We start from the raw sequence: 15,375 nt of genomic DNA, 5'->3' as shown, positions 1-15,375 counted from the left end.
TGAGCCCTTGAGTTTCAGAACTCTCTTCTGTAACAAAAAAATCTTCAGTGAAGCCAAAGCCATTTTCATCATTTAGCTGGATGTGAGGATAAAAGGGCAGAGCATTTGCCGAGTATGCCTGTGACAGAGTAGCCAGACACATCCCAAAATTAGGAACCCAGCTTTAGATTGCCAAGTTGTTGGTCCTGATGGAGCTTTTCCGGTTTCATCTCTCTGCAGGGTGGTGATTCTGCCATTGGAAAATATCAGCAAATTCAGGTTGTTCCTCTCTTTCCATAGTATTGAAAGTCTGGACCAAACTTCTTCCATTTTCTTTCACTTTGAAGTTGACCTGTGATATTTTGGGAGGTTGGGGATGACGTAAAGCTGTGTTGGTATATGAACAGTTTACTGGCCCTACACTCTGCTTACACGTCAGGGTGTGATTTGGTTCCAAGGTAGGTGCTAATTATAACCACTCTTTGTTGAATATTCGTTAGGAATGCCAGTCAGATTAGGGATGTTGGAACAGTGCTGTGAACCAGTGACTTAGCTGAATGAATGAGGTGTTCAGCTTGTTGTGCAACAAGACATTCTACAGGAATGTCTTTATCAGCCCCTTTGTATACATACAAACTTACTCATGTGAGTGTGTCCATGTTATTGTTAGGGATTCACAGTTACAAAGGATACAGAGTTGATTTATGCACTGGTGTTTGTTGAATCTCGGCATGGTGTGATTTTGGAATAGGTAAAACTCTTTCTGGCACCATAATTGAGGCAAAAGGCTCATTGAATTCTAAGTCACAATCCACTGTTGAAGCAGACTGGTGGGGATTTTTAGTGTTTGAAAATCTGAGTTGGAATGTGGTGTGTCTTGTTTTCCAAGATAAATGGCAGCCTGTTACATACTCTGGCAGATGATTAAAGTTAGCTCCAGGGCAGCTGGACTGTTCACAGTTTTTCTCACTACATCAGAAAGAGAATTTGTGTTGTACTAATGCGGAGCTCCATGAGCAGACATCTTGTAATGCTTCCAGTCAAATTAATGGAGCAAGATAATTGAGATGAGGTGGAAACAAACCTAGATGAATGCTGAAGGTAGCAATGAGAAGTGTCTTGTGTGGATTGACAAATTTTATTTTCAATAAAACTTTTTTTGTGTAAGTGTTCTGGACTTCACAAACATTCATTAGCTCAAATGTAAAATACTCCTTTTTGCCTGCATCACCAAAATCAGTTAAATTCTTCAGTTCCTATCTTAAGTTTATTTTTCATTATTTCTCTACTTTTGTTATTTTACTTTTGTTTTGCATTGATTTAGTCAATTTAAGGCTTGTCTAATTCCCAGTAATTTTTTTAAAAAAAATTATATTCTAGTGCCTGTAAATAGAGCAACTACTTGTTAATAACCTAGATTTGTACCAATTTCTTTTAAACTATGTTGTGCCAAAATAAACAAGGCAAACATGGAGAAGTCAGATCTGATTTGACTTCTTCACTTCATGGACTTTGCTCTTGTGGGCCACGTGGAAGTAGGGCCTCTAATCTAACAAATCTTGGCTGCGTGTAGGTTTGTAGAACTGTTTTCTCTTATTTATTTTTATGCTCTGAGGTTTATTTTTGATACCTTTATCCTGTGGGCTCCATGGCTTCAGAGGAGACATCAAATCATGTAGATTTTGAAAGACTTGTTTCCATAAGAAATTATGTGAAAAAGTGGGGCGAAAAATTTTTTAGGTATGGATCATTTAAAAGGAGGTTAAAGAGATAAAAAAGCAGTAAAGCAAGAACGGGAAGGTAGAAACCTCCAAAAGGATCTGTTTTAGAAGCAGAACAAGGTATAAAAATATGTATGTTTTCGGAGGATCACATATTTCCAGGATCAGTGTGCTGGTGTATGGTCCTTGCTATGGAGAGTTTTCCTTTGGTAGATCTGTTCCCACGACAATTGAAGAACTGCTGAATGATAACCCAGCAGTTCTAGTTCTCTTCAGCATATTAGGAGGCTAATTTTTTTTATTATTAATAATATATATAATATTAATAATACAGGGTCATGGATGGGACTCCTGTATGTAAAGCACATTCATATAATTGATTTAATTTTGCAATATAATCTTACAGGTACCTTGGAAAAATAAAATGAGAAAAGATTTTATTGCAACAAGGAAGAAATTACATGGAAATATTTACTTCCCAAACTCTTGCAAAAAAGATAGCTAACAATAGTAGCTGTTAAAGATTTCATCAGTTTACTGTGAAAAACCCCCTATCCGATTCCTTTACTCTTAAAATATGGTGTGTAGGGTGACTTGGATGATGAGGCGAGGGACATAATACTGAGATCTTTGTAGAATTTGTCAACCATCTCTCCTTTCAAACCAAGTAACCATAAAAAGAAAAACTGAATTTACTCTTGAATTTGAGAAATACATTTTGGCATGTTTAAATATTAAGCTACAGCCAGAAGAAGAAACCTCATGCTAGAAACAGAACTTCAGAGGGTAGTACCCATCAGTGGTGTTTGCCTCAGCTGAGGCTGTAAAGGGCATGCTTGTGTATGTAGCTTTCCTGCAGTTTTTATCTCTGTTACTTATTCTCCTGCATTGCAGATTCATTTGTTTTTTAAAGAAGTTGGTAAGAGCTACATAAAATCAAGGACAAATTGAGTATTGCATGATTCATTCCTATATACTGTGTCTATGTGAAGAGGCAGCAGTAATTGCTGATAAAAGTCAAGGGTTTTGCCTAAAATACCATTTGATGTGTGTGTCTGCAGGATTTTATGATATTTTATTACTGCTTTTTCCAACCAAGGTAAATATGCAACAGTCTGCAGTGGAACAGGATGTGACAGAGCCTTCCTGGAAGGAAATGAGGGGTTACATACCTGCACTCAGGTATTAAAATTATCATTATTAAAAGAATGTTGGTCATACAGGCTTTTAATTTTGGTGTAGGGTGCCTCTAAAACAGAGCTGCGGAGACTTTTCTAGGGAGTAGTGTAGCCTTTCTTCCTCTCAGAGGTAGGTATATGGCAAGTAAGAATATGATGATGTCAGTATAAGAAATCTTCAGCTTCCCTTTTGCAGGTGCCTTCAATGGGAAGAAATCCCATAAAATCAAACCTTGAAAGGACGGGGTATTTCTCTAAAATCAGTTTTGCATGCTAATAAAGGTCAGCAAATGGCACTTACGGCTAAAGTGACAAATTTGTGTTTTACAAGTCCTTCACATTCATATGGCTTAACTGAAAATGGTGGCACATATTCCCAAAATCCCAATTGCATTTACAAAATAATTATTTGAATACAAAATGGTAAGTCAAATATTTCAAACATGAAATCTGAAAATACAGCATAAAGATGGCACAGAAGTCTGTCAACAGTTCTCTGAAAGCTTTATGTCTGCAGATGTTGAAAATATTTTTTAATGTAGTGCTCCCAAATTTCTGGATTTGATGTCTCAAGATTTCCGAGGAAAGATTTCATCCCATATAAAAGCCACAAGTATTGTACCTGAAATGAGAAGTTACAGAGAGGACCTTTATTTAAATGAGTTTGAGAAGGACACAGTACTGCTATGGAAAATGAACATTCCATTCAAGTATTTGAATCTCTTAACACAGTACAACAGGACCTTTGGGGAAGGAAGCTTCAACAGGCCACGCAACTGCACCCTGTGAGATAATCTTGTTTTTCCTAGTGCAATTAATGCTTTGATCTGTGTAAGATAAGCCAAAGGCAGAGAGTTTGTCTGGGTGAATCCAACACCTTCATGTTCCTGGTCAGGGCTGCCTTCTTTGTGGCTGGATGTGTAAATGACTGAACGAGCAGCTTAAGCTCCATCCCTCACCTGAGTTTGTTAGCTGTGCCTGTTTTGATAACCACATCATTTTTAGGTGCTGCCAAGTGGCTATGGGATGGTGTGAGTTTTTTTGAAGATCATTCTGATTAAGGGTTTATTCTAAAGCTGAAAAAATGGTAGTTAGAGATAGTGTACAAATCTCATAAAGAAACTTCTATCTCAAGTTGGAAGGGACCCATAAGGATCACTGAGTCCAAAGGGCATCCAGATAGTTTATTTCCTGCAGTTAAAAATAATCAGTTCATTCTTTCAGAGATGAAGAGGATCCTGCTTGAGGGTGTTCCCCACACATAAGCTTGTATTTATGAAACCTCTCAGATCACAAAAAAGCTTATTAAAAGGAATTCTGTTTAGTCCAGTCTGCCACTTAGTGCAGGACTTTGCCTATGCTTGATGGGTCAGTGAGACTTTCCCTGCCTGAGTACCAAAAACCTCCATGCTGGAGACCGTAGCATTTCTTTAGGAAACTAATTTCAGTGTTGCTTCTGAATGTTTTCCTGGAGTCTAAGCTGAACTTCCCATGCCCCAATCTGTGGCCTTGCTGTTACTTGTTACCAAAAAGAATGGTTAATCTCTGTTGTCCTTGTAACTACTCCTGAAATAATGCTTTACTGTCCTTAAAACATTTTTGCAGTCTAAACAAGTCTGGTTCCCTCAGCCTGCCCCCTTAGATCAGGTACTCTAAGCCCTTCATTGTCTCTGTGGTCCTCCACTGCCTGGATCCTGTTTTTTGACACATTGCTCTGGAACTGGGGGACTCCAAACCACCCACGGTCCAGATGTCACCTCACAGGCATTGACTAGAAGGAGGCAATAATTACAGCTGCATACTCTGTATGATACTGGCCACCAGACAGGTGTCAGCCCATTGATTGTGACAGTTTGAGGTCAGTGGTTTAGCCAATCTTTATTCCATCTAACAGTCTTTTTGTGTGACCCCACTTTGAACCAAGAACGGTGTGGGAGGTGGTCTCAAAAACCTTACTGAAGTGAAGGTACAGCACATCCCTGCTCCCAATGCATTCATCACAGAAGGCCACCAAGCTGGTCAAGCATGGATTACCCTCACTAAGTCTGTGCTGACTGTTCCTGTGTTTGTGTTGTCTACATGGCTGGAAATGGATTCCAAGACTAAATACTTCACCATCTTCCCACTGGCTGAAGTGAGACCAACTAGCTTATAGTTCCCTGGCTTCCCTCTCCTCCTTCTTAAAAGCAGATGTAGTATTAGCACATTTCCCATGGCAGGAACCTCCTCCAACTGCTGTAACGTCTCATAAATTAAGGACAATTCCAACACTGGCCAACTCTACCTTAATTTCTTGGTGAATCCCACTAGAGTCAATGGATTCACAATCACACATGTTGTTCCTATTTATTGTTCCCTATTTACTGCTTCCTTTCCAAAACCTTACTGATTTACACAGAGGTTTGGGAGCAAATTTTGCTTGGGAAGACTGAGTGGTACCTCGGCCTTTTCCATGCCACCCTTCACTAGGTTGTCTCCCCCATCCACCGATGGATCTGCATTTTCTCTGGACTTGTTTTGTGATTAGTATATTTGTAACTCTGCATGTCCCTTCTCTTAGTTCCAGTTAAGCTCTAACCTTCCTGTCTTTGTTTCCAAGTGCCTGTTCAAAGCTCTTATACTCCTCCTTTGCTGCCTTTCCCAGTTTCAACTTCTTACACGTTCTCCTTTGTTGCAGGGAAGTTCTTTGTCTAGCCAGCAAGGAAAGGCTTTTTGTACAAATTCCCAGTCTTAACACTATGGGACAGATTCCTTCTGCACATCTAAATCTATAACTGAGCTCTCATGAGCTTTTTCTAAAAATCACCTTTTCCCATTTATAGCAGTTTCCAAGGGAATTACTACTAACTTAGCAATTCCCTAAATAAGCAGAATTTTGTTTTGAAGTCCAAAGTTTGGACAGCTCTGCTATTTACCTTCCCAGTCTCCCTCTGCACCCTGAACTCTGGTGAGAACTACAACCCAAGTGGCCACACTCATAACCCATTCTTCTCTGTAGGTAGGTCAAGTTCAGCATTACCACTCACTGGCCTGTTAGGATTTGAATTTGACATAATTACTGACAGTTTCTAGGAACTTCATGGATTGCATCCACTCACTGCATAAGAGATTTTGCTGTCAGATGGTAGTTGTGGAGCTGAAAACCCCTATGAGGACCAGGATCTGGGAATAGGAGTAGTTTGTTTCCCAGTTGTTTGTTGAAAACCTCTTTTGCTTCCAAGGCCCCGAGATACTGAACACTTCACTAGACACAGATTTGGAATTCTTGTTTCTTTGCTTAAGTGTTCTGAGCTTGCTGGCAGCCCCTTCTCTGAGCAGAAAGGTCAAAGTCTCACCTTGCCTTCTCCCTTGCTTACCTCCTCCATTTACATCAACTGCTAAGTGAACTGGATGGTATTTAGTGTCCCTCATTCAACAATACAATTCTATGATATGCTAACCTGTCCAGGAAAGAGCATTTCATTTCATTTTATTGACCTCACAACTATCTTGTCACCAGCTCTTCTGTTCAAAGCTACCATCTCCCTGGTACTGAAAGAGTAGCATTAGCTCAGTCCCCTCATTACTGATGGTATAATCATGCCTGGACAACTGACATGAATTCCTCTGGCAGTAAAACAGAAACCATCATTGTTCCACTGGTACTTACTGAGTCTGCATTCACAGTGCAGAACTTAGGCCTGCCTGTGTTAAGTTATTAACACTTGCTGGCATCTATGTTTATTGCAGGAATCCGGAGTTTAATGCTGCTGGAGAATCACCTTCACCAGAACATAGGAGAAGCTATTTTGAAAAATGAGTAATTAACTACAGTTTCAAGATTAAATTCCTGAAAGACCATAAGCCACTAGTAGATATTTTTATCCTAAAAGAAAACTTCCATTTCATCCTTGTCTTGTGAAAGTGATAATCAATCTTCCTCTTCTTCCAAGTGTCCTTTCCTTAGAGCCAGATCAGGATTCAGTTGAATTTTGAATGCTCTCCATATCCTTGCCTTCAAGGATTTTTGCCACAGCCATTAATGAGAATATATTGCACTTTCCACTGGCAATTTTAAGTTTCATGATATGTTAGTCCAGGGTTCTACTGTGAGGTAGTTATTACAGCAAGACCCAAAAAAACCCTTCTGCAAGAATTTCCAAAAGTAAGAACAAAGTAATTTAACCATCTGAGAGGCTGATGCTGGAAGAAGACATCAGATCAGCATATCATTGTGGCTTTGCCAGTTTCTAGGAAGTCTGAAACAGCATTTCTGCTGACAAATGGATTCTGAAAGTAATTTTTACAATTGAATTTAAAATATCCCTTCCCTCATCATCTACTTTCATGATTATATTTAGAGGTTCTTTCTACAAGTATTAATCATCATAACAGGTCATTTTCCTAGATGCCTCATCATTTTGTCCAATCATGAAAGAAAAAATTCTATTCCTATTATTTTCTTATTTTCAAAAAGTGTCAGAAAAAAATCATTTCATGTTAACATTTGTAGAGCTGCACTCCTGTATTCATCAATTCAGTTTTCAAATACAGCAATCTCCTACTTGTACCTCAGACACTACATTTGTTTTGAACTGTTGATTTATAAGGTCTCTTAAATGTATCCATGAAACAACCTCACTCTGTAATGAGACATTTTACCACCAATAGATTGCTCAGTCCTTCAGGTGATCCACAGACCTGAGATCTGTCACTAAATGTTGGCTACAGTAGTGACACTGTGCAAGAAGTGATGTGTCTTGAGTATTCACATCTTTACAACTGCTCAGTCTGGAGGAGTTCCTCATAAATCAAGAGACAGCATTCAGTGTATTTTGTGTGTATATTCTAGATGTTAACTAATGACAAACCACTGTTTATGAATTTTCCTAGAAAGGTAACATTGCTCCCTAACCACATTCTAAGTTCCTCAAGTCATGAGTCCATTTCGGTTAACAGTAGTTGATTTTTGTAGGTCAAAAATCACCCGGAGGTTTGCTGCAAAGCTATTCTGCAGGACACATCTTGGCATGTAAGTAGAACATGGGGTTTCAGAATGCCTCCTGTTTCTTTAAATCACTTGCCAAAAGATTAAATCTCATATCCTTACAACCTGGGAAATCTTTAAATGGTTATGAGGTTGAAATCAGTTAATGAAAGCTAAAGCTGAATTGTGAGAGATATTCTGCTCTGTCAGGACCCGAGCAATACTGATCAGCTTTGCCTATGACATTTCATTAATTACTCACTGAACAGTTAACAAGCTTACTGTATTGTTCAGTCATCCTGTTCAGAGATCTAATTCAACAAGATTATATTAAAGTGAATTTTAGTTAGGTTTAAACTTCTGTCTTTATTTTTGGCTGACTGAGAGCAAAGGCAGATAGAACATGCACAGACATGAACTCAAGAAAAAGAAGTTTTTGGTCATTACAGGATCCCTTTCCAGTGTTTCCTGTGTATATTTTACATCTTGTTCTGCCTTCATCAGTGTTGTACCTTCTAATAGGATTAACAGTCATGAAAGAATTTGGGATTAGCAGACTGCTTCCTTATATACCCTAAGCAGAAAGCTCAAGATTTGTAGAGACCAACTGTAAACAAACAACAGCATGAAGTACCACATGGAACATTTTCATCTGCACACAGCTAGAAGTCAAAATCAATAGCTTCCAAATTAAAACCATAAGTTAGGAAAAACATAGTTGCTAACACTTCTTATTCTTAAATTTAAGAGCAGACTGTGTCCCACAGCGACTAGGAGAAAAACACAGAATGAGAACTGCAAAGTTTAGACACTATGGGGATAAAAAAGTGGTAATTGAGAAAGCATATTTAAGGCACTTGTCCCAATACCTGTGGGTAGGTTTTTTAAAAAAACATATCATCTCCATGTTTTTGTAAACTGTCACAGAACAAGACAGACACTGTGTGGTAACCAGTATGTTTCTCTTTTTGTTTCTCTTTTTGAAGTTAATCAGTCTGATACATACTTTCAGTTAAGGACCACATGATCTTTAAAGGTCCTTCCCAATCCAAGTAATTCTATAATTCACAAAACAGTGCTGCAGGCACTCTACATAGAGCATTAAAAAACGTTAAAAATACACAGCCTGCATTTGCAAAACGAAACCATGATTCTGAATTATTTCAACACGTACATTATAATTTACTTTTGGATTTATTTAATGCAAAAGTCAAACACTCTCAAATAAAGAGCACGTAATTCTTGATTTATGAACCATGTACTAAATAACACTTTCTGAAACACATAAAGTATTTCGAACTTACCTAAGCATGGTGCTAGCCAATATACTAGTGCGTAACTCAAAAATTTGCCATAGAAACAATCTGCATGTAATGAAAAAGCCAGTGCTGGGTTAAATATTGCTCCTGTGAGATTTCCACCTGCAATAAGATGTAAACAGCATGAAATCAACCATCTTTTAATATATTTGCTTTAAATTCAAATGCACCATACTACAAGAAATCTATACCCTGCAATAAAATGAATTAGCAGAAACAGTTTGAACAGGTAAAACTCTTCTGAAGTTATTCACTTGATGACTCAATAAACACTTTTAACTGTTTTCTCAAAGGTTTTAAAACATGTGAAGGGTAAGCTATAACTTCCTTTATCTCTTTCTAGCAAATAATCATTAAAGAGACAGGTCTGGCTAGTGTTGAATGTTTCTATTGATAAAACTAGAAGCTATTTCTGTATCATGATTTTAGAGGAGACAGAAATTACATAAGGCATTACATTATAGCCTTGTGTCACATGAGACACATATGCAAGATAAAAGAAAAAACTGTCAAGTAGTGTTCTTACTAAGCTGACCTCTATACTTTCTTATAAGAATACCAGTATTATTATATCAATGTATAGAATGTTAGGATTGTCACATGGTATGTGAACTGTGGGAAAACTCTGTATGTTGTTCAAAGAAAATAGAAGCAAGTGCCACTCCACTCTCTTGTAGAAGGAAGCCAAGCATCTTTTCTTGCCTGTGATTTCAGATGTAAATGAAGTTGCCTAAACATTTTCTAAATAACAAGATCCAAACACATTACACTGGGGACTAAAGTATAATTATACTGCAGATGAACCTGGAGCTACATGTGTTTAATTCTGACATATGTTGTTCTTCTCATTGCAATTCTGCAGAAAAAGCATTACTCATAGCTGAATTACCTGTACTCCTGTACTGTTAGCTACTAACCACCCCATACCTGTTTTATCTATTAACCTACTACCATAAAATATTCTATAGTTGCATCAGTATAATTCCTTACAGTTTATTCTTGACTTCTCCCTAAATAAGCTTGTATGAGCTTTGAACTTACCCTTTGTACAAATACCCTGCTGCTGTAATCCTCATGTGCTATGACTGTGCAATCATGTATCCAAAGTTTCAGTAAGGTCTTTGTCATTCTCTTCTTCTGTATTTCTCTTTCTATTGTTATTATCTTCTCTTTCTATTATTATTATCTTCTCTTATTACTTTTTTTACTATTAATACAGTTCAGGAAAATTTTAATCTTTTTTTGACTACTTCGTTTACTGTGGTTTTACACTTGTTCTCAAGAACAAGTCAGATTTACTGTGCAGTCTGTTTTTCTGCACACTGACATATTAACAATGTCCATGGTTGCCAGGAAGCCCAGCTACCATAATTTACTTTGCTTTAATCTGTTTATGACTCCACTGCTTCTGCTGTTATGTCCACAAACATACAGTTGAAAGCAGAATTTCACTCTCAGGATGCAGCTGATGAACATTAAGCATTAGACAGAGTCTTAACTGCTGTATTTATTCAATATTCATTACTAATAACTACTGGAATATCAACCATAGACTAGGGGCACCACTATAATCTTACTTAAAATTATTCATTTAGCACCTCAGTCTGTGTACCAGAATAGAAATTATTTTATGGCGGAAGAAGTGTAATCTCTTTGATGGAGTGGTGCATAAAAACTTTAAAAGGGGAAGTAATGCAGCACAGTGCATGAGAAAGTAATTTTACCTTTTTGCCTTTATTAAAGGCCAAAATTAGAAAGAAACTCAGAATTAAAAATATGTCATCTGTACCTTGATATGTTAGGTTCAGAAAAATTGAACCAATTTCATATGATTCTGACCTAACTGTAATGCTGCCTGTAAATGAAAAAGCCTTCAAAAGGTGGGTTTTTTTAACCTCTAAATAAGTACTTTCCCAAAGAAATGACACAAAAATATTCTTTACCGTCTTGTATACGGTCTGCATCCTTAGCTAATGAATCATTATTAAGGGTAATATGTAAAGACATAATCTTCTTTTTTTTTGTCTGTATTTAGTAGAAAAAAGAGTGAAGCAGTATTGAAGCTTCTGTGTACAGTATGTACTACTATAAAAATTTGGTTTGTGTAGGACTAAATGTAAAAAAAAAAAATCCTAATATTTTTAAATACAAAAAAGTATAAGAAAAACTAAAGTAACAGCTTGTAATTTTGAAACAACTGTATAACCTGATGTTTTTTGTTGGAGTACAGTGCATGGCAGACCTATAGAGTCAACTAAGAGGTGCAGATTTCCTGAGAAAGATCCGGCCCAGCTAAATTACGCATCTGTCTGTCTTCACAGCCTGCAGATGAGAACCCACCCTGCTGGAGGCCACTATTTGAGACACCTGGTTTGTAAGTGACTCTCCCTACTGCATGTAAGCAGCAGAGCTGGGACATGGCTAGGGCTATGCCATGACATCCACAGGGTATGTGGGATATGTGCAGCAGGCATTGTCCATGGCCACTTACCAGGCTCCTCGTTACCGCCCCAGCCATGACAGGATCTGAAAACCTGTGTATTTTTATAAGTAGACAAGTAGACTGTAGTTTAAAAGAAATGCAAAGAAACATGACCAGGTAGCACAGGGTATTGTGCACACGATGCAAAGAATGCCTGAGGCTTCCTAGAAGTGCGTGCAGATCGATTGCACCGGGGAGTCCCAACAAACCCAAGTTCATGGCACAGAAAGGCACTTGATACACTCAGCCTTCATGTGGGATACTTAGATACTTAGCCTTCTCCTGGTCGGAAAGACAGGAAGCTGGCCAATGACACTGGGAGTGAATTCTTTTTATGAATTAGCTAAAAGAAAGGCTGTGTGACACGTATTATTTTATATGACTGTTTGCTAAGCAGGAGAAGAATGTTAGGAATCGAGAATCCAGATTTCTATGCTTGTAGAAGAGGGAGGAGGATATTTGGCTACATTTCCACCAAGCAGAACTCAGAAATATATTTAATGTCCTCAAATGCACTGACAACTTGCTTCTGCTTTTAGAAAGTAGTTCAAATTGCTAAGTTAATTCTCAAAACTCCCCAGCGACTTTTATCTTATAGGTATTAGCTAATTTCAGCTAAAGATAATGAGTAAAGATTTTTACATTACTATATCTGAAAATGTGACTGTACACTGTTCTGGATGCTATTATGTTAAATAGCAGTAATACAGCTAAGCCTTTAGGACAAGGCATCAGTGACATCCTGGATGTTTGCAAGCAAGAGAAGTCATCTCCCCCTCTCTCAAAGGGATTTGGTAATTCCCTAGATGACTTTTTCTGTGATGGGGGCAGTAGCAACAGCAAGAGTTCTGTAATTGTCTCTTTCACTTCTCTAAGCTACACAATCTCCTTGCTAGTAGTAGAAGGATTCCCAGCAGGGCAGTCCTCAAGTGGCCTAACAACTCTTGTCACTTCGGTGGGACAAGAGGGAACATCAACAGTCAGAAGAAAGAAGTTCAGACTGACTCCCCTCACCTCTCCATTCCCATTGGGCCAGAGGGGATGCACAGGTGACAGCGTCTCAGCTCTGGGAAACTGAGGTGACAATCAGGTAGTGAAAGGCAGGGATATGGACACACATGGCATTACAGACAAGGGAGGCTCTAATAAAACAAGCACCTATTTTTTTCCTTTTTTTCTTGCATTTGGTCTCATGAGGTATTATTTCTGTATGCATTCCACAAATAACCATTCCCGCTTCTGATTTAAGGAAGTAGTTAAATAAACTGCACTGATACGAATTATGCATTATTTAAATGCAGAGCTTCTGTATTACCTACCAGTCTGTACCTTGCTCTTGCACAATCAGCACTTTCTCCTGATGCAGCCAGCGGTGCTCTCCCAATGTCATTTAGTAATCAGAGCACATAGTATGAAATCTCTCATGCTGTATAAATAGTTGGATTATGAAACAGTCCTTCACTGAGATATTTTAACACTTAACCATATGTACTTGCAGACCTGACATCACTTTAACTGCGTAACTCATTTCATCCTTAACCCCATACCTGCCTGGAATGCAACCAGGCAAACTTTATCTAAAGGCCAAATGAACTTTGCATATGTAGGACGATACAAAAAGAAATCATCAAGGAAAGTGTAATTTAAGAAAAAGCAGTTTGCATCTTAACAGGTCTAAGAAAACAGTAAGAACCCCTTCCGTTACAAGTTTATTGCAGGAACAGAAGAAGAAAAAGTAAAAAGGCTAACCTGCATACACGAGCATGGTGATGAGAAGAGCAATTAAATGGACTCTGTATTTGGGATTAACGCTTTCGGCTCGCAGGACGGCCAGCTGGAAAACGACAGAAAAGAGCAGTTCTATGCAGAACGCCTGCATCTCTGTAGTCTGCATGGGGCTGCTGCAGCCCTGTGAGAGCGCTCCAAGATGTGGCTCTGCCATCTCCAGACTCCAGATAAAGTGCATGAACACTCTGGCGAGCACCGCAGCCACGAACTGAGCGGCGATCTTGAGTCCCCCCATGCGGAGCGACGTGCCGCCGCCCCACATAGGCTGCAGGGTCCCGCAGGGATTGCATGTGCTGCCGGCGAGGGTCAGGCCGTGCAGGACGGTGAAGCCGTAGGTGAGCGTGAGGGCGGTGTGCGGCTTCGGCTCCACGTCGCCGAGCAGGCTGAGCTCGTTGGTGCAGGCGCAAACCTGGAAGGTGCTGAACATCTCCAAGAGGAAAGCGAAGAGGAGCGGGCGGGAGCGCAGCCGGCGCCGGGCCAGCCTCCGGCACAGCCCCACGCTCACCACGACGCCGGACATCAGCAGCAGGGAGCTGCCGAGCCCACCGACAGCCATGCCCGGAGCTCACAGGCCCGAGCGCTCGCGGAAGGTCCGGCCCCACCACCTGCGGGGAGAGAGCGAGCAGGAGAGGGAGGCGAAATGCCCCCGCTTTCCCTTGGAAGCAGGAACCAGCTTCTGTCGGCACCTGCCAGGAGCCTGACTCACCCTCCGCCCGGCGGAGCAAAGGGCAGGGGTGAGCGCAGGGGGATCCCGCTTCCTGCAGGGCACGGGTAGGACAGGGCAGCTCTCTCCCAGCGGTGGAAAAGCACGGGCAGGGGAGCGGGGGCAAGGCGGCTCTGCTGCCCCCTCAGCCCCTCCGCCGCGGGCTCCCTCGTCCCCTCAGCCCGCCGGACAGGGAGCGGAGGGAAGGCCTCGGCTCCCGGCCGCGGGGGAGCGGAGCCGGTTTCCCCGGCGGGGTCGGCGTTGCGGCGTGCCCGCGGCCGCGGGAGCGGCCCCAGCCCAGCGCGGAGCCGGGCACGGGCTCGGCCGCGCCGCCCCTCGGCGGGCGCTGCGCTGCGCAGCGCGCATGCGGCGGGCGCGCGGGGCGCTGAGGGAGCGGCCGCGGCGGGCCGGGGGAGCGCGGCCCCGGGATCGCCCCGCGGCCTGCGGCGAGCCCCAGAGCCAAGCGCTGCTTATGTAGTCAGGGTTGCGCAAGCCTGCGTGCTCGGTGGCGGTCAGCGAAAGGAGCGCGCCGACTATCAGAACTTTTTTTACTATTTACACGTTGTGGCACACACAGGAATTACAGAATCACTGAAACAATTAGGTTAGAAAAGACCTCTAATATCACATGAAGTCCAGCCTGTGACTGAACACCACCATGTCAACAGACCATGGCACTGAGTGCCACATCCAGTCTTTCCTTAAACACCTCCAGAAGCAGTGACTCCACCTGGAATTAGACACTCCAATGTCAAATCACCCCTTCTGTGAAGAAATTCTTCCAGCCTAAACTTCCCTTGACGCAGCTAAAGCCTTGCCCTCTCATCCTCTCACTTGTTACCCTGGAAGAAGAGACCGACCTCCACCTGGCTACAGTCTTCTTTCAGGGGGCTGTAGAGAGATAAGGCCCTCCCTGAACCTCCTCTACCCCAGACTAAGCACCTCCAGCACCTTCAGCCACTCCTCATAAGACTTGTTCACCGACTACAAGTTGCATAGTTCTCTTTTTTTTTTAGTACTCTATCTTCTATTGGTTAATGTTCCCTCAGTTCTTATGCTAATTAGTCTGCAGCTTAGCATTAATATTTTTTTTTTTTTTCGTGGGTTGGTGGTGAGGATCTTGCCCTGCCAGAATTACCTTTTACCCAATTGGAGCTGATTCAGCACAATTGCTGAGTTGTTTTTATTAGTTTCTTCCTTATCTTGTGAGCTCTGCTACATGTCCTTGTGGCCTGTAAA

At 41.0% G+C, this 15,375-nt stretch overlaps 1 protein-coding gene across 1 annotated transcript; it reads right to left on the bottom strand.

Annotated features, from left to right (window-relative positions):
* Positions 1 to 2,120: 2,120 nt before the first annotated feature.
* On the bottom strand, positions 2,121 to 14,294 carry AQP11 (aquaporin 11). Its single transcript, XM_041715074.2, has 4 exons — positions 14,140 to 14,294; positions 13,395 to 14,038; positions 9,149 to 9,265; positions 2,121 to 3,500 (listed from the first exon to the last, which is right to left on the bottom strand). Exons 2-4 carry the CDS (start codon positions 13,987 to 13,989, stop codon positions 3,448 to 3,450), a joined length of 765 nt encoding a protein of 254 aa, XP_041571008.2. The 5' UTR covers positions 13,990 to 14,038; positions 14,140 to 14,294; the 3' UTR covers positions 2,121 to 3,447.
* Positions 14,295 to 15,375: the final 1,081 nt, after the last annotated feature.

Source organism: Taeniopygia guttata, chromosome 1, assembly GCF_048771995.1.
Source record: "Taeniopygia guttata chromosome 1, bTaeGut7.mat, whole genome shotgun sequence".
Taxonomy (NCBI): Eukaryota; Metazoa; Chordata; class Aves; order Passeriformes; family Estrildidae; genus Taeniopygia; species Taeniopygia guttata.
Note: the sequence above shows the minus strand (reverse complement) of the source record. Positions and strands in the feature narration are given on the sequence as shown.

Coding starts and splice junctions, on each gene's coding strand:
- AQP11 (XM_041715074.2), bottom strand. CDS start 13,989: ATGGCTGTCGGTGGGCTCGGCAGCTCCCTGCTGCTGATGTCCGGCGTC. Junction 9,266..13,394: donor CACCATGCTCGTGTATGCAG/GTTAGCCTTTTT, acceptor ATCTTATTGCAG/GTGGAAATCTCACAGGAGCA. Junction 3,501..9,148: donor TTGGCTAGCACCATGCTTAG/GTAAGTTCGAAA, acceptor TTCTCATTTCAG/GTACAATACTTGTGGCTTTT.